Source organism: Scardinius erythrophthalmus, assembly GCF_964197995.2.
Source record: "Scardinius erythrophthalmus genome assembly, chromosome: 15".
Taxonomy (NCBI): Eukaryota; Metazoa; Chordata; class Actinopteri; order Cypriniformes; family Leuciscidae; genus Scardinius; species Scardinius erythrophthalmus.
The window spans coordinates 17,906,993-17,934,364 of record NC_138235.1 but is presented as its reverse complement, the minus strand read 5'-3'; the positions used below and the strand labels follow the sequence as shown (position 1 = coordinate 17,934,364).

The 27,372-nt window shown below is 36.2% G+C and overlaps 2 protein-coding genes across 14 annotated transcripts; one reads left to right on the top strand and one right to left on the bottom strand.

Annotated features, from left to right (window-relative positions):
- The first annotated feature begins 1,766 nt into the window (after window positions 1-1,766).
- pigt (phosphatidylinositol glycan anchor biosynthesis, class T) lies at window positions 1,767-13,035 on the top strand. Its single transcript, XM_081386030.1, has 12 exons — window positions 1,767-2,184; window positions 3,922-4,099; window positions 4,251-4,378; window positions 4,769-4,869; window positions 4,957-5,043; window positions 5,159-5,246; window positions 6,112-6,209; window positions 6,288-6,444; window positions 6,676-6,876; window positions 11,550-11,715; window positions 11,869-11,952; window positions 12,042-13,035. Exons 1-12 carry the CDS (start codon window positions 1,806-1,808, stop codon window positions 12,292-12,294), a joined length of 1,920 nt encoding a protein of 639 aa, XP_081242156.1. The 5' UTR covers window positions 1,767-1,805; the 3' UTR covers window positions 12,295-13,035.
- On the bottom strand, window positions 12,851-22,256 carry LOC308702888 (uncharacterized protein). Of its 13 annotated transcripts, none has more exons than XM_081386040.1 (11): window positions 21,992-22,132; window positions 20,765-20,914; window positions 20,264-20,419; window positions 18,927-19,067; window positions 17,427-17,576; window positions 16,948-17,097; window positions 15,659-15,814; window positions 14,959-15,111; window positions 14,446-14,601; window positions 14,233-14,251; window positions 13,452-14,004 (listed from the first exon to the last, which is right to left on the bottom strand). In XM_081386040.1, exons 1-10 carry the CDS (start codon window positions 22,080-22,082, stop codon window positions 14,235-14,237), a joined length of 1,320 nt encoding a protein of 439 aa, XP_081242166.1. In that variant the 5' UTR covers window positions 22,083-22,132; the 3' UTR covers window positions 13,452-14,004; window positions 14,233-14,234. The 13 variants fall into 13 exon arrangements, with proteins under 13 accessions (XP_081242167.1, XP_081242164.1, XP_081242162.1 ...); XM_081386037.1 differs by having other exon boundaries at window positions 21,959-22,105; XM_081386041.1 differs by lacking the exon at window positions 14,233-14,251 and having other exon boundaries at window positions 12,851-14,004; window positions 21,992-22,256.
- Between the last annotated feature and the right edge of the window lie 5,116 nt (window positions 22,257-27,372).

Here is a 27,372-nt window from a genome sequence, read left to right as displayed (position 1 = left end):
CCCCTTCAACCCTCATTTAAGGGTAAGTGGGCAGTAATACCCTCTTAATGCCATCCATCAGTAATACTCTCTTGTGAGTCATTTAAATATAATTCTCCACACTTACTCTTAAATTAGCATGTCTAAGGTTTTACTTGTCTTGTAAAAGGCGGTCTTGGGCTAAATGGGACTACAGAGTCTGTCATGGGACATTGAACATCATCAGCCGAACAAGGTTAGGCTAACTCATCTCCTCACTAGCCTGCCTCCACAGCCTCGTTCTGTTTCTAATCTCTGTCTTGCAAACTATTATAACTCAAACTTTCAGAAAAAATGTTTTTAAACATAGACTTGACGAAAGATTAGTGATGGTGACAGCGTTGAAGCCATGTGACCGTGGTGTAATTCGTTTATAGCCAACGTTTAGCTTTTGAATTCTGCAGATTGTATTCACACTTCAAAATTCATAAAAGTTAATTTGTGTTCATTTGTTCATTCATTGTTCATTTGTGAAGATTATCACAATGAAAAAATAAAAGTATAAGCTTTTATTAGACAGACCTTATTTTCTGCAGTAGTCCAAAGCCAATGGAAAAAACCTATTGGGTTTTTGTTGAGAGAACCATGGTGATGCTAACTTCTGGGTTTGCCTACAAAAATATGTCATCCCTGCACCTATTATTAACCTTGGTGTGAACGAGCCTTGCCTGTGTCCGAAATCACATACTCTCTGGAGTAGGTACTTATTTCGCTAAAAAAGTATGTTCTAGTATGAGTGTGTGTAGTATGAATGTAATCCAGATGTACATTCGCCATGTTGTCATTATCATGCATGATACCTCCCAGCATCAGTTACGTAGCTTCACTGCCATTCACAAATACTGTCCTGTGGATTCATGGGATAGTAAAGTGTCAATCGAATGCACACTTCAGAATCTCGGCAGAAGTAGGTTATCTGGGTAATTTCTCCCTGCATGCTCTTTTATATGAACTATGAATTCGGGCATTCCTCTTTTGTCACATAGCCAACTGTTTTTCACCTAGCCTACTGAAGTATGCCATTTTTGATGCAGCCCTTAATTCTACAGAAATAAACTCTACTCTGAATTATTCTTTTATGGCAAACGAATTGAAAGGATTCGAATCACTGGATCTTTCTTGAAACAGCATCCAAAGAGCAACTTCTTCTAGGAATTAAGGTCTCATTTGCTAAATTATTATTAATATCTACCTACATTATTTTTCATAACATCAAATAAATGATTTATATTAACACAATATGACACTCAATTGTCACAAGATACTGGTGCAGTATTTTAAATCAAAGGAAATCAAAGATTCACTGACTGGATCTTGAGCATCCAAGAGCGACACCGCAGGCAAAGACGTGTAGTTACATTGAAATTAAATATGTACTTGATGTAGTCTTAGCAACGTTCTTCAAATAATTATTCATCATTACTTGCGCTATTAGCTAGGCTATTTTATTCATAACATCAGAACCCCCTGTAATATAATAAAAGTTCTACAGTTCAGTAGTAATTAATGAGCTTATAGTGGGTAACGTATATCAATAAAGTTAATCTAGCATTTCTTCCTTACCATAAATACTGATATTTAGAATAATACTGATATTTATTTACAATTAATTATAATCTTGTGCACTGTTGCGTGGAATTTATTATAACAGAAGAATCTCTTCCTCTGTTGGTCAAATTTTAGATTCCTCTCTCCCATTGGTCAAATTTCAACATACCCTTCGCTGATTGGTCAATTCTGTCAACCACAATCCAGGAAGTGTTGCCGCGAGAGACACCGTAGCAAAAATGGCAGCGCACAGGTGCGGTTTGTCTCTAGTAATCATTCTGATTGTTTCTACTTTAGCTCATCCCAGTAGCTGTGACACTCTTGAAAAATCAAACGACAATACAGGAGAAAAACAGAGAGTATCAGACCCTCTGCGAGAAGTGAATGCCGATGAAAGCATCGCTGGAGAGAAAATTAATGAACGGCAATGGCAGTCGACTGATGTTGAGCTGGACAGAAGCGATGGCACGAAAGACAGCGAATCTTTTAGACTAGCACCGGCGAAAGATCAGTTTGAGGAGGAGCTGGTCATCCGGCCCCTGCACTCCGGGGACATTTATGCCAGCTTCCAGTTCCGCACACTATGGGATACTGACTTCCTGCAAGAGGGACAGAAAGGTGAGTTATCATCGCTGTAGAAGAGACCCATCACCTAAAGAATTTGTCTTTGTGCATCACAAAGCATGCTAGCATATTACACACACACACACACACACACACACACACACACACACACACACACACACACGGACAAATACACACACATGGAATTTATAAATAAAATACTTTTATTTTAAAGGAAAGTAAATGGATTTAGAAAAATGAAGTCAAATCTAGTTCTTCATTCAAACCAGGAATAAGGAACCAGGACAAATGTTATTTTCTTGGAATAATATGGAATATTACAGTATTTATTATAAATGATTTATCTCTGCACATCACTAATGTTCATGTGCCTCATAACCTTTAATCAAAATAACTTCCCCTTGCTCTTGCAGCGACTTCTCTTCTCTGATGACGTGTTCACTGGCGCCACAACAGATACTCCAAATTACAGCCTCTGAGATTTGCTTTTTGTAAAACATAAACAAACATGAGACCTGTCAGTGTGTAATGTCACAGCATAGCAAACCACAATGATCCAAACAATTTCCTGAAGGTAAAAATCAAGTCCCACCCTACATTTTTTTCTTGTTCAAGAAGCCCTTTCACTCAGATGTACATCACAATAGGGAAAAAAACTTCCGTTTCATGAAGACTTAAAATGAAATATCCCAAAAGCCTCTTTTTGTAGTAGTCTTTGTAGTCGGTCCCCCTTCCTGATAGATCCAGTCACTGTTTCTAAACCAATCATTTGTAAGTGGAAGTGTTAGAATTGTGCAGATGCATAATGTACTGGCATGGGATAATCTTCTGATGAAAAAAAGCGTTAGGCACACCTACCTATTACATCACCCAGGACCAATGGTAAATTAAAGGTGTTTACCATTCGGAGCTAACTTTTCCAAAAAGTTAGTTTTGGCAAGCTGTTTCAAACTCTTTAAATGAATGTTGTTTTGGCTTGATTTTGTTCAAAATTTTGTCACACCAACTCATTCTCCTTTTGTTTCAGTTGTATCTCAGTCTGAATCGTGATCACATATGCATCTTAAACTTTGAAATTTACCCAGAGGTACCTATATTGTCCTTCAAATGCTACTTTGTACAGTAGCGGTCAAACGGACACAAATTTCTTTGCTCTTACTGTTACTCTTCCACATTTTGAAATAATCATCAAAACTATAAACTAGCACAAATGGAGGGATTGGAATTAAGTAGAGACCCCAAAATGTTAAACAAATCAAAATGATCTCATAAAATTTTAAAGCAACACCCACAACTCTGCACACTTGGAGCTTCTCTCAACCATTTTCATAAGGTGCATTGTGGGATGCCTTTTAAGCAACACTGCAGGCACAGTGATATGAACAGTAATGATGGTGTCTGTTTTATCGTATCAATTCGAGCCTTTAAGTTTTCATCCTTTGGAAGTTCATGCAAAGTGGATCTTTCGCAACTACAGTGTTTGAGGGTCAAAGTAGACGTTGTTCGCGGGCAGCCAAAGGACCATAGGCTAATATTATGCAAATTTGTTTCAAACCTACGTAGGTTTGTGCAGGAAGTAAGACTGCAGTTACTGACGACTGACAATTTCAGGCCGTTCTGATCCTGATCCTTCTTTTAGGAGACAATAACTCCATTTATCGTGCAGATCTTTAACATTCACATCACCTATTATATGAAAGGTAATATCTGAAAAAGCATAATAGGGGCTTTTTAACATTTGATTTCATGATTTGTCTTTTTTGCCTACAGTTTCTCACTACCGGCTGTTCCCCAAATCCCTCGGCCAAGTGCTGTCCAAGTTTTCAGTGCGAGAGCTGCACATCTCCTTCACGCAGGGCTTCTGGAGGACCATGCAGTGGGGGCAGCCCTTCATCCCCTCTCCACCTGGAGCAGAGCTGTGGGTCTGGTTCCATCACACAGTCAGCGAGTGAGTAGTTATATTGGCTTTAATCAGTTGTGAAAATTATTTTAAAGTATCCCTGATTCATAAGCATATTATATTTATTCTGCAATTTGTACAGAATAGAGTGTAACCCCAAAATGGATTAACAGTCCACTGACTTTTGTTGAATTCTCAGTGTGGATGGAAACTGGAAGGAGCTTACCAACGTCCTCTCTGGAATCTTCTGTGCGTCTCTGAACTTCATTGACCTGACCAACACAGTACAGCCCAGTGCTTCTTTTAAACCGCTGGGTCTGGGGAATGGTACGTCCCTTTGAGTTCATTATAGAGTGAGCGTGTTCACACTGACAGCAGTTTGCAGTGATGAAGCAACTGGAGGCCATTCATTCTGATGTGCACTTGTTTGGCATGAAATAATTTTTAAATGCATGTTATTGATCTTATTATGTGGAGATCTGCGTCCATCGAATCAACAACAGATGGACAGATCCAAGTCCCTGCCCTAATTTTTTTCCCAATAATTCATTTTTACTTTGAAAATACGTTACTTTGCGACTTTAATTGTTGAACCTAAAGGTCACATCAGCAGGAGATTTATCTTTATTTAAATTTACCCTGAAAGCTCACACTATATTTTTAAAGCAACAAATGAACGTTTATGTACTTGATATTGATATTTTTCTTTCTAAACAGCTACAGATCACCGTTTTCTACGATACGCCACATTACCACGTGAAATCGTATGCACTGAGAATCTGACACCCTGGAAGAAACTTCTCCCTTGTGGTTCTAAGGTTCAGATCATCGCCTGTGATTTTAATAATTGGTCATTTAAAAGAAGGCATTAAATGCATTGATTTATGCCTTTTTCTTTTCTGCAGGCAGGTCTGGCTGTTCTTATGAAGTCAGAGAAGCTGTTTCACAGCAGTTTCCACTCTCAGGCTGTTCACATCAGACCTGTCTGTCAGGTAAGGGTCTTTTCAAAGCTCTCTTTAAAAATACAGAAATTATGTTCTGGCACAGACTGTACATTGTCTGGAAAATTCCTTGCATCCCGATGACCCTCAAGATGTTCTCTTTTAGGATGAACATTGCACAAATAAAGCATGGGAGCTGAGACAAACTCTCAATGTTGTGTTTGATCTCTTCACTTCAGGCCAAGGCAAAAAGGGTGAGTAATAAATTAATGATCGATGTTAGAAGAATATTTCCTTTCCTGTTTTAGTTTGGCCACTATACGTAAGCCATTCGTTTGGGTGTTTAAGCAGAAGTGTGTAAAAAGACTGTCTCTCTGCCGCTTTTGAAATATTGCTCAGTATGAGAAACCTGTTTGAAAAAGACTACATTTACATGTGCACCAATAATGTGATTATTTATTTCCATTAATCAGAGTAAGGAAGGAGTTAATCGCAGTAAGATGTTTACATGTCTCAAGAAAAACCTTTCACTCCTGTTTACATACGATTTTCATTATTCTGATTATTCTCTAAGAAATGTGATTATTCACATACCCCAATGCACAGCACATACAGTAGATGTGTTACTGGCCAAGCTCTTCCAGTGCACATTGGTTGTGTTTGTTGATTCTTTGCTAAAATGTCTCCATTTCAATGTTTTCGACCATCAATATACTGCATTATATTCGTGTAGCACAACGTTGTCAACACTGTTACAAAACATGCCCCCAAAAATGCTTGTGCACTTTGATCATTGTGGAATAAATGTGATTAAAGCATTACATGTCTGAATATTGCGATTAAAATCAGCAGATGCCATGTTTTGTAAGTGGTTGCAACTATTATAAGCTTAATCGCATCAATTTTATTGAAGTGTTGTGTTTACATGAGTTTCACAGGTTTAGTTGCCTAAATCACATGAATAAAAAATAAGAGGAAATCTAAATCTAAGTGTCTAGACTTTGTATAAGCTTTGGTGCACCTCGTACATTATTTTTTGCAGTTACACACCTGAAGCAAATACTATGCATGCACAGTCCGTCTGCATATTCATTACTATGCACTATCATCTTTCGACAGAGTGGTCCCTGTTTAAGATGTTTTCTCGAACACTGACAGAGGCATGTCCTCTTGCTTCTTCTAGTAAAGTCTATGTGGACATCACAGACAACCCTGAGGTGAAACAAGGACAATGAATACTTTCTATCTGCTTTGTGATGATTTGTCATTTGAGCGTTATGCTGTTTGTCCAACAGGGGGAGCTGTTTGAGTTGAGTCCTGCCACTCCTCTGCTCAGCCAAGCTGTGGTGCTGGGGGATCGCAGGACATATTCAGTATATGACCTGACCAGAGCTGAGACGTTTGGCCAGTTACGGTCACTCAATCTCCTACTGCGCTGGAAAGGGGACAGCGGTATGAATGAGTTTAATTGATGGTGTTCTTCTTATGGACATTATCCTGATTGCCCTATGATAGCCATTGTAAAACTATGATGGTTTGGTTTCAGCATTATTATTGTATAAAAATAGAAAAGGTAAAAATAACTGGAACTATTTACGTTATTGTTACACGGTAGCAATCTAATGTACTTGGGAACATACTCATTTTTAAATAGGATTCTTTAAATCTCTGGTTGTGTTTTAGGTGATATGCTGCGTCCTCTGCTTCATGCAGAGCGGTACGTGGCTGGTTTTGGGCTGCAGACAGGGGAAATTCACACAGTCATCTATAATAACCACCCATATCGGGCTTTTCCTGTTCTGCTGATGGATTCAGTGCCCTGGTATCTGCAGCTGTACATTCACACCCTGACAGTCACCAGCAAGTCCCGTGATAACAAACCCAGTGAGTTTATTCTACAATTATCTTGGATTGCAAACTTTATGTATTTTAGGGCAGTTCCTCAATTATGGGCACTTGAATCATCTTTAAATGTTCTATAATATAAATTTAGAGAGCATATATATATATATATATATATATATATATATATATTAGAGGTGGGCATAGATTAATTTTTTTAATCTAGATTAATTTTGAAATTAATCTAGATTAAAATGGCTCATTTGAATTCTGCCGAAGGCATTCAGAATATGTGTGCTACCCAAATAATGACTATAAAAGTAAGTCTTTGAGAACGGGTTTCTCAAGCCAGGTGGCGCATTAGACCAGGGGCTCATCTCCTGTTTCCAAAATGCATCACAAACTGCTTGAGAAAGCTGTTCTACTCACTGTAAAAGGTTACTAAAGTACTGTTACCGTCCTTAGGCAACATTAGGTAAGCCTATGTTATTATCAACTACTATAGGCTATCAATTAGGGATGGGCGATATGGCCTAAAATCTATATTGTGATATACATTGCAGCCTCTTGTGATAACGATATACAGTATATTATAATAAAATTAAAACCATTTCAGAACAGATTACACTGACCCTGCTAAACAACTGGTAAATGTATTTTTTTTAAAGGGTGTATGTAGTTTTGAGAACATATATTGTGCAAAACTGTAAGTATACAACATCATTTTGCAGATAAATAAATTTTAAGTACACTAACGTTAGCTGTAGAGACTTAAGTAAATTAGGTCTAATGGTTATTATGGCTTGGAGCTTATGAAACCCCAAATTTAAAAATAGAATATTGTCTAACTGATGACTTTTCAGTTAAAAAGAAACACAACAACGATTCTTAAAATCGGGCGCAGACAGAGATTATGTGCTACACCACTAAAATATATTGGAATGGGAATAATACGAGCGCGCTGGTATTCAGTGATATCATGTTTCGTTTTGAATTTGAGGTGGTAGAACGGATTAGGCCCCGATCACACCTGACGCGTTTTTTGCAGTGAGAGGCGCCTGTTTTCAATTGGTTTCCTATGGCAGCGTGCGTTCTGCGCGCTGTTTACGCGCCTGCTGCGCCTTGCGTTTTTGAAGTTGAAAAAAAAGCAACTCCGAGCGGAAAAAGCGCCCGACGTCATCGCGTTTTTTTTCCACTGTCCAATCGAATGAAGTGAGAGGCGGGCCTTCCGTTTAAGTGATGAAAGCTACAGTTGCTTGAACGCCAGGAAAGTGCGATAATAGAGGATAAACTTGTGGTGCTCTCGCGGGTTATTAGGAGCTTAACGACTTCACGAACCGTAACTACCACAATGTTAACAGAAAGTAAATAAAGGTAATAAAAGGCTGATTTGACGTTTACTTGACTGACAGGACAGCTGTTTCATTGGTTGCCTAGCAACATAAAAAACGCAGCGCACTGCTCGTTCTGTGTAATGTAAAGTACTGTGCACCTCGCGTTTTCGAACCTAAAAAACGCGTCAGGTGTGATCGGGGCCTTAGTCGTGTGTTAACTTACCGAACTCTTAGGCCTAGGCTACCCCACACACTCTGTCTATAGTTTCCTGCTGCTCGTCGGACGGTTTAAATCTGAACCAAGTCCAAATAATGGATGTTGCACTTTCACTTTCAGCCGTTACTTAAAATGACGACGAAATATGCGTTGCAGCCGCGGGTTTACCTCACGGCCGCGGGTAGATTGCATCATCATAGAGTCATCTCCCAACCCAACTTGGAGAATAGATTAACGGCGATATTTTTTTATCGCGCGATAAGAGTCTCGCGTTAACGCAGCACGTTAACGCAGATAATGGCCCACCACTAATATATATATATATAAAACTATATATAAAGTAAATATATATATATAAAGTAAATATATATATATATATATATATAATTTCACGGTATTGCTGTCTTTACTGTGTTTTTGATATATAAATGCATAGATAAATAATTTTTTTCAAAAACATGCAGTATGTTTGGCATATTTACTTATAAACTTATATATTACTTATTGTATTCTTAGATTTATAAATGTATTGTTGTGGGGAAGTTAAAACGTCTCGTGACGGTAACCCTGTTCCCTGACAAAGCAGGAATGAGATGCTGCACTTTTTAGTTAGCGCATTAGCACTATGGGAAAACATCTTTGTTTGACCGGTTGTGAAGTATGTGTGGCAAACACGGCAAGAACTTTAAATAACCTCTGATGTCATTGAAATGCGCGCTCGTGAGGTATAAATAGACGTAAAACAGGTGCGCTTTCAGGTCACTTTGTCTGAAGAGACTGCTTTTTCAGGGAATAGGATTACAGTCAAGTAACCCGAGATGTTTCCTATCAAAAGCTACTCTCAATGCTGCGCTGAGTTAGCACAATGGGAACGAGAATACCAACGCTACTACACTGGAAGTGTCTGGACCCCTTATGGTTGTGCATGAGCTTGGGTTGTCGCCTCAAGGGCATGTGAGCCCATAGTGACATGAGCATCCACACTATAAAATCTGAAAAATGTGTGCGGAGAGGACCAGCCTGCCGCATCACATACTTGTTGCAAGGGGGCGTCTCTTACCAAAGGCCTGGAGCATGCAACCCCCCTGGTGGAATAAGCCCTGACTCCTAAAGGCAAAGCTTGACCACGTGCCTCATAGGTTAGAGCAGTGGTTCCCAAACTGGGGTACGTGAGGTGACAGAAGGGGGTACGCGTACAAAATGCTGAGTCTTGCCGTTCATTTAATTCTACCCTAACTTAAAATAATATCAAAACCGAGCATGTATTTCTAACTGGCTTGACATCCTTGACATCCAAATACTTGACATCCAATCAAATGTCCTCATCTTTTGCAGTGAAAACTGACTGCATCCACAGCATGCATATGACAGATTGCGGGAAGAGTTTTTCTGCCTTAGCAAATCGCGCTACATTACTGTCATTCTCGACAATGCACCTTTGTAAAAGTGAAACAAGAAGTAAAAACTTGTTGACGGACCATGGCCAGGACTACCGGGAGCAGAGCGAAGAGGTTCTCTTCTACTTCGGAAAATCTTTCCCATATCTGTTTGACTACTTCGGGGTGGCATTTCACAGCCTGACAGAAAGACTGCTCCCACATTCAAATGCCCAGGAATGTAAATCGTCCTGAGGGACAGAAACTTGTCCTGATTCCAAAGCAGAACCTTTTTAAACAGTGCAAATGCAGTCCGCCTTGGAGATTTATGTACAGGGATGCACATAAGTGGTGCGCAGGTGTGCATGCGCTACCTAATTAAACGATGCGTACCAGATGAATTGCCGTAACCCTCATTTGCGTACCTAAAATTTGGGGATAGATAGGTGCGCAATCTGTGGTGTTGGATAGGCCTCAGAACTAGAGATGCGCGGATGGGCTATTTCATCCGCAACGCATCGCAAAACTCATCATCCGTCCGCCATCCATCCGCACCAACGTTTTTGACCAATTTTCAAAACCGCACCCGCCCGTCATCCGCTGATTGGGCAATGCAAGGCGCTGCTGATGACAGCCGCGAGACTAGAAAACTCTCTTACCTCAGAATATCAGCAGTGAACTCCGTCTCCGATCGGCGCACATGGACAAAAATAAATAAATTATTTAAATAAATAAATAGCCTAAATTAAACTAACTTCGGCAAACCTGACCGTACAATATTTTCATTGTAGCCTAATAGAAAACGCATTTTGGCACATCATTTAGGATTTTTCATTGGTGCGTCATCAGCTAGCCTATGCCTACAAAAGACAGATGAAATTTAATATTAATAATTGATCCATGTCGGTATACACAGCCTAATATTTTACACTTAGGCTATAATTAAAAAATAGCCTCAACACTCAAGATAGCCTATTTACTTTATTTATTTATTAAAACCGGGAAATTGGTTAATGAAACATGGATTAAAATTAAGATACAATTAATACAAAACGAAATTCGCTTTAAAGAAAGGCTTTCTGTTTGAGGTCTCTGTGAAAGTTTGAAAGTCTTTTAGTGCCACGGCGCTTTCAGAGTGGTCGCGTCCGTAATGGAGAACTGTCAAATTTGACTATTTTAAAGTGTGCTCGATTTTTATTTTTTTTATTTGGATGTAGGTATAGTCAGATAACAATATTTAACAATATATTAGGCTATGCATCCCTCTAATTTGTTCCTCCCGTGAGGTGGGTTAAGGAAAAAATGCATTTGAAAATGTGAGGACCAAGCAACAACCCCAGGTTCTCCCCTGAGAACAAGACCAAAAACGTTATGTGCACCCCTGTTTATGTAGGTGACTACTGAAGTGTTGTCCACCCGCACTAGGACATAGTAGCCCCTTAACTGTTGGAGGAAGTACTTCAGGGTCAGAACTACAGCCATCAATTCAAGGCAGTTGATGTGACAATTGAGATGACCTTTCCAGATTCACAACAAAGATGTTTACCCAGAGCGCAACTCAGCGCATCGAGAGTAGCTTTGGATAGGGATCGTCTGAGTAGGGAAATGTAGTTTCAACATTCTTTAAAATGAGGAAGTATAAAACATTTAAAGGCACAATAATAAAGTTTAAAGCTATTAGAAACTATCCTTTTTTTCCTTTTTTAAATCATCCTTAGTGGACAGAAAAGGTCTGGTTCATGGTCAGGAGCTTAAAGAGTTTATAGACCTTTGTTCCTTGTCCTGTAGGTTACATTCACTACCAGCCCGCTAAAGACCGCCATCGTCCTCATCTACTGGAGATGCTGATCCAGTTACCGCCTCACTCGATGACAGAGGTCACGGTACAGTTTGAAAGGGCCCTGCTCAAATGGACTGAGTACACCCCTGATCCCAACCACGGCTTCTACGTTGGGTAAGACTCTTGCTTATCAAGCATTTTGAAAGATACATTTCTATTTGTAATTCAAATATATATGCTAAAATGTCATTATTGTTGTAAGAGTTTGTTACTCATCTTGTCTGCCACTCCCTATATCTAACTGATGTTCCATAAATGTTATTGCAGGTCCTCTGTGGTCAGCGCCCTTGTGCCAAGTATGGTTGCCATGAACACCAACTTCACACAAGACCAACCGTTGTTTAGCAGTTTGTAAGTATAAACTGGCCTTGGTGTTGATAGTAAACAAGTGTGCCTTATTTGTTTTGGTTCTTCGTAACATTTTCACCTCTGACTTCCAGTGTCCCAGTCAAAGAAGAATCAAGCTACTTTGTTCGAGTGTACACCGAACCCCTGCTGGTAAATCTACCCACGCCTGACTTCAGCATGCCCTACAACGTCATCTGCCTCACCTGCACGGTGGTCGCGGTGGGGTACGGCTCCTTTTACAACTTGCTGACCCGCACGTTCCAGGTGGATGAACCGAGTCCACCGCTGGCCAAACGATTGGCCAACCTCGTTCGTCGCATTAGGGGAGTGCCACTGCTGACCTAACTGCCGAGAGCAGGTCTGATTCCTGAAATGTCCATATTAGGCAGCTGAGAGAATCATGACTCTAAAACGGCATCTGCTGGAGTTTACAGATGCTTTTCAGCCCTGGAAGGACTCGATGCCAAGTGACTGTTCTGAACTTTTGGTGAACAAATGAGCTTCCAAGACAGATGGATTAGCCACCTTTTTATGTTTTGTTTTGTGAGTCACAAAGAAAGATTAGCCACTGGTTTTTTTTTGTCCAGTCACATAAGCAAAGACTTTTTTTCTGCAGTGTTTTTAGAGAACCATAGTTTGAACGTGAACTTTCTCACAGGAACTGCATGGTTCAAGCATCTGGGATAAATATACATGGAAGAGCGTGATGTTAAGTCGTCTCAGTTTACGTCACTTCTTTGAGAGCGTAACCAAGTGTCACAGAAACAGACACTACAATCCAACTACTGAAAATTGATGTCTAAGAATGTGTCAAGTATTTTCCACTTTCTGTAATGCACTGATATTCAAATATGTGTTGTTTTGAAGGACTGGACTGTTTTTGTGTTTTGCCTTTATTTTTGTGCATTTGCCCATGGGCTGACCACATAGTGACTTCCAGACTGTGTGTTATTAAATTCAAATTCTGAAGCAGCTCTTTAACACTGGTTAACTTTCCCATAATAAATTAACTGGAAACCCATAATGTGTTTTCTTCCCACCGGAGTCTCGCTTTCGATTTCAAAATGGCGGCTGCGTGAAATCAGCGTATACACAGTGTCCTAACTAGGGCAAAACATACAAAACATATATACAAATATACAAAACATTTCCAGCAGGAAGCAATTTGTCTCTCCAGAATGAATGTGAAACTGCTGTGCAACATGATAAAGCCAGAAGAGACTGATGATCAAAGTATGGTTATGAATTGGATTTTGGACAAGTGGGATTTGTAGCTGCCAGAGCTACACAAAATCAATAATATATAGGCCTATACGTATAGTGGTAGAGATTCCTCTACGCACCTGACTTAACCTGGCATCTACTTCTAGACACCTACAAATTTGTACTCTACTAGATATCTCTCCACTTGTTCCACTTCAGCACTATCACTTGGATATGAAAATAAGATCTCTAGTGTCTAGCCTGAGACCCAGCAGTGATCAGACAGACTCCAAACAATTCCTTTGAATAAGCTTTAATCACAGCCTGGTGGACCTCATATCAATCACAGAGAATCCCTCCGGCAAAAAGAATACAACAGTTTATATAGGATAGGTACATGACAAAGGTAACATGACTCATTACACCATCTTTCTCTAATATGATTAATTCTACATATGTGCAATTCAGAAACACACCCGGCAAAGCAAATTTTTAATTTTTTTTTTTACTTCAGCTTGTTACTTAGGTCATGGGGTTATTATATTTAGTTAACCGTCTAGCCATGTTCATATGCTTCTGTTATTTCAACACCCTGATGTGTTGGTACATTTTGTTCTCAAAAGCATACAAATGATAAGCTTGCAAGAAAAAAAATGAAGCACTGAATTGATTTAAGTAAAAGAATTCAAAAAGAAGTATGTATTATGCTAAATCATTCTCAAAACTCTTTCCAGTGGTTAAATCAGAAGTTTCACTGCATGCATGATCACAGCATTTCTGTCTGGCAGGGCACTGACCATCATGGGAACAGTATTCAGCACACACTGGATTCCCTTCAGTTAGGCACCTAGACTGTATGGATAGAGATTCATATTTAGTCTGGCCATTTAGTGGGATTAAGCATCAGATGTATAGCACAAAACACTCAGGACATGAATAGCTAGTTTTACTTACGGAGTGAATTACGTTCTATGTATTATTCATCATCTTTATTAATTTTGTAAAGAAACAGTGCTATAGGCTGAATTCAGGTACATTTGACAGACAATATAACATAAATAAACTAATAATTTAATATACCTTTAACTGGAGCCAAACACTGAAGTCCACATCCATTGTTGCATTAAACAGATGCATTAAACAAATATTTGAAATATCAGCTATTGTCTTTATGTTGTTTCTACATTAATTTGGAGATTAAATGTGAAATTACAATATATAAAGTATGTCAGGTACGATTAATTAGTTAATATTTTTTATCGATTCACCGCACATAATATAATATAAAAATACCTTTAACTGCAGCCATACACTGAAGTCCACATCCATTGTTGCAGCATTTCTCATTGTTGGCACAATTACTGTCATCGGCACATAACGCAAAACGTATCCTGGCACATATTTCTGCATCATATAATATTGTTCTTGGACACACTCCTGGATTTGCTGCTATACAGACACATGACAGAGAAACCAAATCACTGAATGCTGAATGTCTTTTTCACTGGGGTTTTTGGTTCTTTTGCTGTTGTTGCTCTTGAAATAACTGAAATCATTTGGCGAAGTGTTATGGACATAATGTGGTCAAGACCTGCCTGGAACTACTTCAACTGGAAGAAGGGGCCCAAAATTCTTTCTTGCATGTCCCCCTTAAAACTCTTAATGGCGCCCCTGCCCGTATAATATAATATAATATAATATAATATAATATAATATAATATAATATAATATAATATAATATAATATAATATAATATAATATAATATAATATAATATAAAATAATATAATATAATATAATATAATACCTGTAACTGGAGCTGTACACCGATGTCCACTGCATAGAGTGCTGCAGCATTTCTCCTTTTTGGGACACTCACTGTCATCGGCACACAAATCTTCACCCTTCCCGGAACACCTTACTACTATTCCTTCCTTTCTTGGACACACTCCTGGCTTTACTGTTATACAGACACATGACAGAGAAGCCATATCACTGAATGCTGAATGAATTGAATATGTATCTATACGTTATTTGAATACGTTTTACTAGAAATAACTATTTCAGTGTTTCTACTTTAAAATGTCATGTTTTATTCGTCGTGGGTTTTGTTGCTTTTGCTGTTGTTGCTGTAAGGATCTTTAAAATAACTGAAATTATTTGGTGAAATGATATGGACATGTACATAATGTGGTCAAGACCTGCCTGGAACTACTTTAAATTTGATAGATTTCAATTATACTGTAATGCTGAATGCCTATAATTAATGGCTAAATTTTATAAAAAGATGCCATTAAACAAATGTTTCAAATATTGGCTACTGTCTTTATGTTGATTCTGCATTAATTTGGATTTTAAGTGTGAAATTATTACAATATAAAAATATATAAAGTACTTGAATGTTAGGTGCAATTAATCAGGATTAATTACAGAAAAATGTGATTAATTAGTTTTTTTTTATTTAATCGATTGACAGCTATATAATATAATATAATATAATATAATACCTGTAACTGGAGCTGTACACCGATGTCCACCGCATGCAGTGCTGCAGCATTTCTCCTTTTTGGGACACTCACTGTCATCGGCACACAAATCGTCATCCTTCCTGTAACACCTTATTACTATTTCTTCATTTCTTCTTGGACACACTCCTGGCTTTACTGTTATACAGACACATGACAGAGAAGCCATATCACTGAATGCTGAATGAATTGAATATGTATCTATATGTTATTGGAATACGTTTTACTAGAAAGAACTATTTCAGTGTTTCTACTTTAAAATGTCATGTTTTATTCGTCGTGGGTTTTGCTGTTGTTGCTGTAAGGACCTTTAAAATAACTGAAATTATTTGGTGAAATGATATGGACATGTACATAATGTGGTCAAGACCTGCCTGGAACTACTTTAAATTTGATAGATTTCAATTATACTGTAATGCTGAATGCCTATAATTAATGGTTACATTTTATAAAAAGATGCCATTAAACAAATGTTTCAAATATTGGCTGCTGTCTTTATGTTGATTTTACATTAATTTGGATTTTAAGTGTGAAATTATTACAATATAAAAATAATATATAAAGTACTTGAATGTTAGGTGCAATTAATCAGGATTAATTACAGAAAAATGTGATTAATTAGTTTTTTTATTTAATCTATTGACAGCTACACTATATAATATAATATAATATAATATAATATAATATAATATAATATAATATAATATAATATAATATAATATAATATAATATAATATAATATAATATAATATAATATAATATAATATAATATAACTTCTGTAAGCCATGCAGCCAAGTCCACCACATGTAGTGCCGCAGCATTTCTTATTGTCGGGACACTCACTGTCACCGACACACAACTGATCATCCTGCCTTACACACGTTATTGTTCCATCGTTTGTGATTGGACACACTCCTAGCTTTGCTGTTATACAGACACATATCCCTGATTTATTAGCTCTGAGTTTTTGTGAAGAATGTTTTAAGTTCACTTAAATTATAAGTTGTTATATTTTTTAAAGCCTAATAAATGTTAAAATTGATAGCTTTCAATTACACTGTAATGCTGAATGCCTATAATTAATGACTAAATTCATTTCATAAAAAGATGCCATTAAACAAATATTTGAAATATCAGCTATTGTCTTTATGTTGTTTCTACATTAATTTGGAGATTAAATGTGAAATTACAATATATAAAGTATGTCAGGTGCGATTAATTAGTTAATATTTTTTATCGATTGACCGCACATAATATAATATAAAAATACCTGTAACTGCAGCCATACACTGATGTCCACATCCATTGTTGCAGCATTTCTCATTGTTGGCACAGTCACTGTCATCGGCACATAACGCAAAACGTATCCGGGCACATATTTTTGCATCATATATTCTTATTGGACACACTCCTGGATTTGCTGTTATACAGACACAGAGAAGCCAAATCACTGAATGCTGAATGTCTTTTTCACTGGGGTTTTTGGTTCTTTTGCTGTTGTTGCTGTAAGGACCTTTGAAATAACTGAAATCATTTGGCGAAGTGATATGGACATAATGTGGTCAAGACCTGCCTGGAACTACTTCAACTGGAAGAAGGGGCCCAACATTCTTTCTTGCATGTCCCCCTTAAAACTCTTAATGGCGCCCCTGCCCGTATAATATAATATAATATAATATAATATAATATAATATAATATAATATAATATAATATAATATAATATAATATAATATAATATAATATAATACCTGTAACTGGAGCCATACACTGATATCCATCACACCTAGTGCGGCAGCATTTCTCCTTTTTGGGACACTCACTGTCATCGGCACACAAATCTTCATCCTGCCTGATACACCTTATTTCTTCATTTGTTCTTGGACACACTCCTGGATTTACTGTTATTCAGACACATGACAGAGAAGCCATATCACTGAATGCTGAATGAATTTTTCACTGTAGAAAAAAAATATTTTGGAAGTTGTATCCATATGTTATTGGAATACGTTTTACTAGAAATAACTATTTCAGTCTTTCTACTTTAAAATGTCATGTTTTATTCGTCGTGGGTTTTGGTGCTTTTGCTGTTGTTGCTGTAAGGACCTTTAAAATAACTGAAATTATTTGGTGAAATGATATGGACATGTACATAATGTGGTCAAGACATGCCTGCTGTCGGATTCAAGCATTCAACAGTCACGTATATAATATAATATAATATAATATAATATAATATAATATAATATAATATAATATAATATAATATAATATAATATAATATAATATAATATAATTTTTAACCTTAGTTCATAGGTTTTCCATTTTGATTGTTCTTTACTTTGCTTTACTGTTTTATGTGTTTTCTATTTTATAGTTTTTTTCCCTTGGCTTTTGTAAAGCACTTTGGTCAACAGTTGCTTTTAAACGTGCTATACAAATAAAATTGTATTGTATTGTATAATATAATTAGGGCTGTCAAAATTAACACGTTAAAGTATGCAATTCATATTTTCAGTTTAATCTTTTAAAATATTTAACGTCATTAACGTAGCATCCATTTTTTCCCCCTCATCCTTTGGTAAGCTTTACAATACATGATCATGCTCTCATTTAAGCAAATGCTTTTAAAACATTTCAGCACGATAAGACACAAAAGAGAACACAGTGCGGTACTGGCAGTACTTACAGTGACAGCAGCCTAACAAACCTGCTGCTTAATGTCTGTCATTAACGTTAGTTAAAGAACAAAAGAGAGAAAATCTTTCACTGTTCTTGACTGAATAACTTTTGTAGCTTTAATAAGGATTAATCTATATTTAATTAATAATTTATGCAGTGAAGACTGTGAAGTGTTTGATGACTTTATTAAATTTCTGTATATCCTACCTATTAAACCTACCTGAACATCTTAAAGCACTGTTTAACAGTTTACATGGGTCAAAAACAATGAAAACAATCATTTTTTATGCAGTTTAGCAGGGCAAGTAAAAATTTAAACTGGTCTGACTGGGCCAATATAAAAAATTGAGCTCTGCTATTTTGAAGAGCTGGTAAATGTGACATTCATTATAATGGGTTTATGTGAAGATTGTTTTACGTTCATATAAATTAAAAGTTTAAAGTCTAATAAAGGTTAAAATTGAAAGATTTCAATTATACTGTAATACTGAATCCTATAATTAATAGCTATAATTAATGGCTTTCATAAAAAGATGAATATAATAAAATAAAATATTATATACAAATACCTATAACTGGAGCCATACACTGAAGTCCACATCCATTGTTGCAGCATTTCTCCCTCTTGGAACATTCACTGTCATCGGCACACGGCACGAAACGAATCAGGGCACACATTCCTGATTCATATTTCATGTTTGGACACACTCCTGGGACACATGACAGAGAAGCCATATCACTGAATGTCTTTTTCACAGGGGTTTTTGGTTCTTTTGCTGTTGTAAAATCATTTGGCAAAGTGATATAGATATGTACGTAATGCGGTCAAGACCTGTCTGGAACTATAATATAATATAATATAGTGCTGCACGATTAATCGTATCGCAATCGCAATCGCGATGTCAGGCCTACGCGATTATATGACGCAAAATGCTGCGATTTTATATTAAATAAACAAATTACCGCTGTTAACGCACTTAATGCAAATTCTTTTAAACCATTCATGCGCGATAAGACATAAAAGAACGAGCTGCCTGTGAATGTCCTCCTGACACACACACACACACACACACACACACACACACAGATAGACACGCGCCAGTATCAAGTTCTCTTTCGCGGTAGAACGAACAACACACATATGCCGAACGCGCTGCCTTTGAATGACCTGACTGTGACAGACAGAAAGACTCGCGCTAATATCGTGCGTGCGCACAAAACAGCATGCCAGAATACAGTTCTCTTTCGAGCTTGAACGAACAATAACACACACAATTATGCAAAAATGTCTTTTTGTCGAGTGTCTTCATAACATAAGAGTAGTCTTATGATGAACATGAAGAGTTGTGATGACTCGTGAAAGAATGAGGCGCGTGTGAGATCCGCGTCTCTGACAGCGGCTGGTCTTAAAGGGATAGTACACAGTAGTCACTAATTACATCTGTCGCTAAAGTTATTTTTTTCTTTTTTTTTTCTTTTTTCTTTACCCCTGACATGTATGGTTATATGTACTCTTGCATGTAAATTATGTTTTGTTCTTGTTAAAATGCAATATAAAAATGAAAAAATCTGTCGCTTAAGTTAACCAAAGAACAAAGGGAACAGAGAAAAACACTCACTGCTCTTGACTAAAGAACTTTTTTCTTTAGGCTGATTATCACTAATCTGTGTGTGCATTTATTTTCCTTGAGAACCAAGCAAGTTGACTCATGAAACCATTTGTTTATTATATCGCATAATCGCAATATTGACCTCAATTATCGCAATATGACATTTTCCCCAAATCGTGCAGCCCTAATATAATATAATATAATATAATATAATATAATATAATAATATAATATAATATAATATAATATAATATAATATAATATAATATAATATAATATAATATAATATAATATACCTTCTGTAACTGGAGCCATACAGCCAAGTCCACCACATGTAGTGCCGCAGCATTTCTTATTGTCAGGACACTCACTGTCACCGACACACAACTGATCATCCTGCCTTACACACGTTATTGTTCCATCGTTTGTGATTGGACACACTCCTGGCTTTGCTGTTATACAGACACATATCCCTGATTTATTAGCTCTGAGTTTTTGTGAAGAATGTTTTAAGTTCACTTAAATTATAAGTTGTTATATTTTTTAAAGCCTAATAAATGTTTAAATTGATAGCTTTCAATTACACTGTAATGCTGAATGCCTATAATTAATGACTAAATTAATTTCATAAAAAGATGCATTAAACAAATATTTGAAATATCAGCTATTGTCTTTATGTTGTTTCTACATTAATTTGGAGATTAAATGTGAAATTACAATATATAAAGTATGTCAAGTGCGATTAATTAGTTAATATTTTTTATCGATTGACTGCACATAATATAATATAAAAATACCTGTAACTGCAGCCATACACTGAAGTCCACATCCATTGTTGCAGCATTTCTCATTGTTGGCACACTCACTGTCATCGGCACACGACACAAAACGTATCCAGGTACACTCTTCTGCTTCATATATTGTTCTTGGACACACTCCTGGATTTGCTGTTATACAGACACATGACAGAGAAGCCAAATCACTGAATGCTGAATGTCTTTTTCACTGGGGTTTTTGGTTCTTTTGCTGTTGTTGCTCTTGAAATAACTGAAATCATTTGGCGAAGTGTTATGGACATAATGTGGTCAAGACCTGCCTGGAACTACTTCAACTGGAAGAAGGGGCCCAAAATTGTTTCTTGTATGTCCCCCTTAAAACTCTTAATGGCGCCCCTGCCCGTATAATATAATATAATATAATATAATATAATATAATATAATATAATATAATATAATATAATATAATATAATATAATATAATACAATATAATATAATATAATATAATATAATATAATATAATATAATTAGTGTTGTTAAAGTTAACGGTGTTAACGCATGCACAATAAGCTGCTTCAAACAGCGCTCGAACAACAAAAAACACAACATTATGTCAAAATGGCCATTTTGTAGGACCTTTAAAATAACTGAAATTATTTGGTGAAATGATATGGACATGTAAATAATGTCAAGACCTGCCTGCCTACCTGTCGGATTCAAGCATTCAACAGTCACGTATATAATATAATATAATATAATATAATATAATATAATATAATATAATATAATATAATATAATATAATATAAATGCAAAACTAAACATTTTTTTTTTTTTTTTTTTTTTTTGTAGGATTGATCAAAATCTGATTGATGGCAAACAAATCCGGTAACGTTTTTTTTTTTTACCATATTAATATTAAAAGTCTTGTTTTACTATAAAAAATAATATGTTCCTTGTACAGTGTAAAATGTATAAGAGTAGGCTAATAGCTATAAAAAGTAATAGATAAAACACAACTTACGAATATAAAAATATAGGCTATATATTGCATACCTTTAAAGGATTTTTTTTAAACTGACGTACAAAGTTCGTCTTTAACTGGACGCCTGTACTCTGTATGTTTGAGAATTGTAATGTGCTGAGATGTCACATTATGAAAGGCATGTTTAATGCATATTCGGGCTGCGTATGAAGTTACATGGATCTTCTCACCTGTGATTCTTGGAGCTACGTGGATCTTCTCACCTGCTGTGATGTTTTGTCCTGGAGCAGCTTCTGTTGAGCTCCAGCATCCAGACAGACACAGTAACACGGCGCAGTACACTCGAGCTGTCATCCTTTCAACCTACGATCACACAATGAATGAACTCTGCTGGAAAATCATTCTTATATCAGGACGAAAAAGTATTTGAGTTAGCGCTCAACCAATGGCGTGAGTTTGAGGTGTTGTCTATTTCGTCTCCCTGCCAGAATCTGACTCCCCTTCGCGTGCACGCGCATGACGTTCATCGACTGTGGTTTTCCACACCTTAAGTTTTTGTTAGTAGGCTACTCTTCTTTTCATAATATGAATAGGCTATAAATTAATAAATAATTATTCCTTAATCAACAGCTATATCCATAGTTTACCTGCCAAAAAAAAAAAAAAAAAAAAAAAACATAACCTGTTTATTAGATATGGCTGGAAAAGAAAAGAAAAAAAACCCACTAAGTATAGTTTTTGCTATGGCCTCAAACGCCTCATGAAGTGCCTGTACTTCATTCTGTAAATTGATCACTCATAAAAAAACTTGTTTTGTTACCACAAACAAAGTGTTTGCCATTAAAACAACAAGTGTTTCAATTTCTCATTGTTAGAACAGCTTTGTCACATCTGGAACTTTCACACATCTGGCTTAGAATTGCTTACTACATTCTTCCCTTCAATGCACTAGGAATAATTCCCTTCAGATTTCATATTAAGGTCAAACTGATAGCTAAAATCAGTACTGAATGAATGAATGAATGAATGAATGAATGAATGAATGAATGAATGAATGAATGAATGAATGAATGAATGAATGAATGAATGAATGAATGGGGCATTTATATAGGGCTTTCATGTACTACTGGACACCCAAAGCGCTTATCAGGGAATCCATCCTCAACCCCCACCAGTGTGCAGCATCCACTTGACAAATGGCTGACAAATGTACTGTTGTATGCAGTCAAATTGTCATGAACTATAATGTAAATGATTATAATTTCTGTACACCAGGAATAATCCCAGGAATAATCAACATATCTGTAAGGATTTAATATTGTCAGTGGCTCAAATTAGTGCATTTGGCACCAGTTTCACCCTGTAATTTAGTACAACTAGAATTTCCAAAAGTCATTGTGAAAATCTGTTCTTTACCACCTCATATTGCCTTTTTTTTTTTACCCTTTCCCTTTAACAATTTTGCCATTTGTCATCTCAACATTAAATCACAGAACACCCTAAACAAGTTGTCTGGCAATCATTTTGATACTAGAACTGTCAGATTGGGTGCAGCATTCAGATTGCACAAATCATTCGATGCGTTTCCCAAAAGCATTGTTAGCCAACTATGGTCACAAGTTCCTTCGTTTTCATCATAGTTTAACGAGTCTGTGTTTGCCAAACCATAGCTCTAACTTAGCTCTAACCATAGCTCTAACTAATAGACTTCACACTGAATATACTGAGCCGGTTTGGTACCAAAAGGGCGTAACTGCACTCACACCCTTTTGGCATTGAGAAATGTATTGGGTAAAGCCTGTGGTTAGTACATGAGTCAAAATGGCTTACAAAACATGTTACAACACAAAGATGTACTATTAAAGGATTAGTTCACTCAAAAATGATTTTGTCATTAATTACTCACCCTCATGTCAACCCGTAAGACCTTTCAAGGCCCAGAAAGGTAGTAAAGACATTGTTAAAATATTATATGTGACTACAGTGGTTCAACCAAAAAACCTGGCTTTATTCAACAGTTTTGAAAATGTCACACATGGTCTGAAACAAAACCAAAGATGCAGAGGGAGAAACAGTTTGTTTGCAGAAAATCAAGTGGCTGCCCAACCCAAAAGAGGATCCAAAAGGTGGAAAACAGGAGTACAGAGATTCTCATGGAATGGAACCTAAAAAGTTATACAGATGTCCACCTGGGATCATTGCTGTGTAAAAGAAAGACTTACTTATACTGTGCACAAATGGCAGTATCCCGCAGTCTTATGTGGTCTTCAGTCGGCCTTTACAGGTCAGAGCAGACTGCTATCTCATTTACAAATCCATCTGAAACATTCTTTATGACACAGATTGTCTTTGTTATGTTGTCATGTCCTCGATATTCAGTAACCTATTTCATATGCTCTGAGCATATACTTTCAGTTGGTAATATAACATTCAATTAACTAATTTGATGCAAGGACTTCTTATGTGATATTTATTTTAAGACAACAGATTATCATTTCTTTTAAAGTCTTTAATTTAATGCTTTGTTCATATTGTCATCAGATATTTTTATATGCAAAATAGAATGAAACATTGGTGGCAAAAAAGGCGCATGTAACGTAAAAAAAAAAAAATTGAATTTATTTTTTCTGAATAAAGGTTAAAATAGTGTTCAATAAGTATACAGTCATCCATGTGTGTACATATTTTTATTATAAAAGATTGAAATCAGTACATGAAATCAGATGAAACTATGGTAATTTTATTTTTGGCTCTCCAAGTTGGTGAAATGTCACTTACGCCCTTCTGGTTCACACCCCTCAACATGTTAGTCCTGTTGTTCCATATTTTTGTTTTAATAATCTTGTTTTCAGAGTGCGATTAACTCTTTCAACCATGCCTGATGATTGTAATTGTCTTTCGCACTGAAAATGCCATTGAATCTCCAAAAGTCTGCAGACTTCCTGACATGCCTGAATATTAAAGTATGTTTCCTGATCAGAAACAATCAGGGGCATGGAATTTATTAGGGACGCTAGGGACGTGTCCCTACTAATATCCAGTGACCACTTATTTTTCCCCAGCAATAATTTAGATAAAACATTTAAATATATTTAACCCATATTGTCCGATTGTGTCTTGTGGTTTTCATGTATCACTCAATGTAGCGCTCACTGTCCAGTTGTGCAGGCTCCTTGAGGAGGTAATCAGTATGGTTTTTATGACCATATTTCACTGACAATTTTGATTTTATTTTTTCACATAATTTTCATAAAATTACAAACTTTTACATACATGCTGCTCACATATTATTGTAGCAGAGTTTGTGCTGAATACAGTGTAATCTAAGAACCTGCAGCTCACCATAGCTGGTTGTTATAGACCTCTGTCAGCAACTACTTGTGTTTTACATTCTGTAATGAATTCGTTGGCTTTTTTGAATTATAAGGAACTGATCTTACTTAGTGATTTTAATCTGAACTGGATGCATCCAATATCCGATCATTTTAAAATGCTTTGTGATAATCTAAATCTTTTTCAATTGGTAGACTCACCCACTAGGCCTAACTCGAAATCTCTGGAAAAATCTACTTTAATAGATCTTGTCATTACAAATGTCCCACATACTCTTCAGTTTCTGTATTTGCAAATGATATCGGTGACCACAGTGACCATTTTATTGCATCGGGGTCTTTATTTCAAACAAATAATTCTATAAATTCAAACTTATTCAAACAAATTTCTCGAAGCAGAACGTAATCTATGACCAAGAGAGTGCGCTTTGGAACAAATGATTTGCTCTGATGTCTGTTCTGCTTTAAAAGGTGAATAAATCACCAGGTCAAGACTATGTTGCTCCATTGTTTTTAAAATTAGCAGCTGATCTTATTTCTCCCTCACTGACGTATTTGTTTAGCATTTCTTTATTAACTAACAAAAATCCATGGATCTGTAAGTCAGCATTTGTAGTTCCTCTGTCAAAAGGGGGTGATCCTTCTTTAATGGACAATTATAGACCCATATCTAAACTTTGTATTCTCTCAAAACTTTTGGAAAAATTAGTTAGTGAGCAATTGACATGGTATTTAAATAGTCATAATATTTTGTCTATTAACCAATCCAGATACCATAAAGGGTGCAGTATGTCTACAGCCATTTTAAAAGTCTTGAACGACATAGTGGAGTCCTAAATAAATAAAGGTTGTTTTATAGTCTTTTATAGTCTGGGGCTTGGTCTGTTGAAGTGAGAGCCCTGTTTGATCAAGTTTTAATCTGCTTTTAGTCATCCCATTCTCAGCTGAGGCTGAAAGGAGTTAGTGCTCTTAGGAGACTGAAAAAATGGCTCAGAACAACAATGGCACAAGTGAGACTTGACAATATTGCTGTGTGCCATGTCCACCAGGACAAACTAGACAATATTTATGTGGAAAAAACTTGACTATGTTATCAAACAGCTAATAATGTGTTGCTAATGTTACACAAACCATGTTCCCATTCGCCATCTCAGTCAGGCAGCTGTCTTCTAACAATCATCAGAAACGTTTTGAACCACATAGACATTTAAACAACATTAAAAACTTGATTTTCACCACAGGGAGACTTAAATTCATTATTAATTTAGGTTTAGGTTCATTTATGTATTTTTCCCAAAGGTGAACAAAATGCTTATTCCCAAAGATTGGCTTATTAAAGACTGATTTTATGATCACTTTTACTTCAATGCTGTGAAAAAGATGGAGGAGTACAGACATTGATAATAATAATGAGAACTGTTTCTTGAGCATCAAATCATCATATAAGAATGATTTCTGAAGGATCATGTGACACTGAAAACTTGGAGTAATGATGCTGAAAATTCAGCTTTGATCACATGAATAAAATAATATTTTTAAAATATATTCAAATAGAAAACAGCTGTTTTACATTGTAATAATATTTCACAATATTTACTGTTTTTACTCTACTTTTGTATCAAATAAAATATTTGGTGAGCATAAGAGATTTCTTTCAAAAACATTAAAATGCTTAATATTTTCTAAACTTGGCCACCAATGTACATCAAGCCAAAAATGTTTTGGAAATAAGTGAAATTATTTTGAAGGTGGGGAAGTGTGTCATGTTACCTAATGAGATTGTGAAAACAACTGTTTTATCCTATGTTGGACATTTCCTTTTTGACTGCTTTAAATTGTATTGTTCTATTCTGGATTGAATTTAATTGTTGATATGTCAGTTATTACAATAAATAAGATAATCAACCACAGACTTTATTTTGTCAAATGCTTATTTTGTTTAGGATTTAGGATTTTAGATACCTTTCTTAACACAGTGTGTGTAGCCAAGGATAGCACATAATGTGGTAATGTTACACATGTTTACACATCTTTTACACATATTTTACACATCTTTAAGTTAACCTTTCTGACACATTTAGTGTGTTAAACTCATTAACACAGTGAATGAGTTGAAATTAACACAAAACTAGTAGTCCTGGAGCTCACCCACAAATGTGTTAAAATTTAACACAGGTTGTGTCATTTTTGACACATTCTTTCTAAAGAGAGTGTTGAAAACAATAGTGTGTGAAATTTCCTTCTGAGAATGTTGTCTCAATACATATTTCGGCAATCCATAACACTTCGGCATTTCTCTAAAAATCCTTCGC

Excerpts from the sequence above, each read along its gene's own strand:
- pigt (XM_081386030.1), top strand. The coding sequence starts at position 1,806 with ATGGCAGCGCACAGGTGCGGTTTGTCTCTAGTAATCATTCTGATTGTT. Across the intron at positions 5,044-5,158 it reads ACATCAGACCTGTCTGTCAG|GATGAACATTGCACAAATAA; the intron begins GTAAGGGTCTTT and ends GTTCTCTTTTAG. Across the intron at positions 11,716-11,868 it reads AACCACGGCTTCTACGTTGG|GTCCTCTGTGGTCAGCGCCC; the intron begins GTAAGACTCTTG and ends ATGTTATTGCAG.
- LOC308702888 (XM_081386031.1), bottom strand. The coding sequence starts at position 22,082 with ATGACAGCTCGAGTGTACTGCGCCGTGTTACTGTGTCTGTCTGGATGC. Across the intron at positions 15,815-16,947 it reads GTGTATGGCTGCAGTTACAG|TAAAGCCAGGAGTGTGTCCA; the intron begins GTATTTTTATAT and ends TCTGTATAACAG. Across the intron at positions 15,112-15,658 it reads GTGTACAGCTCCAGTTACAG|TAAAGCCAGGAGTGTGTCCA; the intron begins GTATTATATTAT and ends TCTGTATAACAG.